The 1,287-nt window shown below is 28.0% G+C and overlaps 1 protein-coding gene across 1 annotated transcript in view; it reads left to right on the top strand.

Annotated features, from left to right (window-relative positions):
* The first annotated feature begins 663 nt into the window (after nucleotides 1–663).
* LOC107479170 (probable glutathione S-transferase) overlaps nucleotides 664–1,287 on the top strand; it is a 1,187-nt gene continuing 563 nt past the window's right edge. Inside the window, exons 1-2 of the mRNA XM_016099319.3 lie at nucleotides 664–1,078; nucleotides 1,251–1,285. Of these exons, the coding sequence (XP_015954805.1) occupies nucleotides 764–1,078; nucleotides 1,251–1,285 (350 nt within the window). The 5' untranslated portion in view covers nucleotides 664–763. The remainder of the gene's footprint in view (nucleotides 1,079–1,250; nucleotides 1,286–1,287) is intronic.

Here is a 1,287-nt window from a genome sequence, read left to right as displayed (position 1 = left end):
TTTATCTAATATAAAGATTTAATTTAAACATTAAAATATAAAAAGTAATTAAATTATTTTCTTTTTGTTCTCAATTCTTCTCGTGCATTTGTCATGTCTCACGTCCCATAGTCCCATTCATTCGCCCATACTATAACTGTAGTCTTTGATTTTCATCTTTTTTAGAGTTTATTTCTTTATATTTACATTTTGAGTAATACGCTGAATTAATTTAAAAAAAAAATTAATTGGATATTTTAATTTTTAATAAATTTTAATTACACATTAAATTATGAGGATTATTCTTTTCAGACAAATTACTCTCTCTATTATTTTCAATCAATTTTAATATGCATGATAGATAAATAAGTACCTAATAAATTTTAATATAAAATAATTAAATTATAAAAATACTATTATAAGATAAATTATTCTTTTCAAACTAATGGATGGACAAATTTGTTCGAATTCTTACATCAATATATTAATAAAAAAATAAAGTGATATAAAAAATAATTTATTTATAAAATAAAATTTAATAATTAAAATTTGTTAAAACAAAAATATTAATTAATTAAAATCTCTTATAGTTTTTTATTGTTTCCTAGTCAACCATTGTCGACCAGCAACGTGGTAGGTTGAAAATCAAGCTTGCTTCTTGGTTCTATAAATCCCCAGACAAGGACTATCATAGGAATCACCAATCATATACCAAAATCTAAGTACATCTCTTATTTCTCTCTAAGTGCAACCAGATTTGAATTGCTTTTTGCTTCTAATCAATATGGCTGAGGAAGATGTGAAGCTCTTGGGGGTTGTGGGAAGCCCGTTTGTTTGCAGGGTTCAGATTGCTCTAAAATTGAAGGGAGTTGAATACAAATTTGTAACACAAGATTTGCAGAACAAGAGTGAAGAACTCCTCAAATACAACCCAATTCACAAGAAGGTGCCAGTGCTTGTTCACAATGAGAGGCCCATAAATGAGTCCCTTGTGATTGTTGAATACATCGATGAAGCTTGGAAGGGCAAATCCATTTTGCCCGCCGATCCTTACCAGAGAGCCTTGGCACGTTTCTGGGCCAAGTTCATAGATGACAAGGTAAATAATATTAATTCTCATTCATAAATAGTACTTTAATTTTCTTTACATTTAAAAATGATGTAAAAATATTTTACATTATCCATGAATTAAAGTCATAAAATATAAATAACTCCGTTAGATCCGTAATTATATTATTTTTTAACCATTACTTTAATTTGTGCAAATCCAGGTGTTCGGTGCTGCATGGAAATCTGTTTTCACCGTTA

The sequence above is a fragment of the Arachis duranensis genome, chromosome 3 (assembly GCF_000817695.3).
Source record: "Arachis duranensis cultivar V14167 chromosome 3, aradu.V14167.gnm2.J7QH, whole genome shotgun sequence".
Taxonomy (NCBI): Eukaryota; Viridiplantae; Streptophyta; class Magnoliopsida; order Fabales; family Fabaceae; genus Arachis; species Arachis duranensis.
Note: the sequence above shows the minus strand (reverse complement) of the source record. Positions and strands in the feature narration are given on the sequence as shown.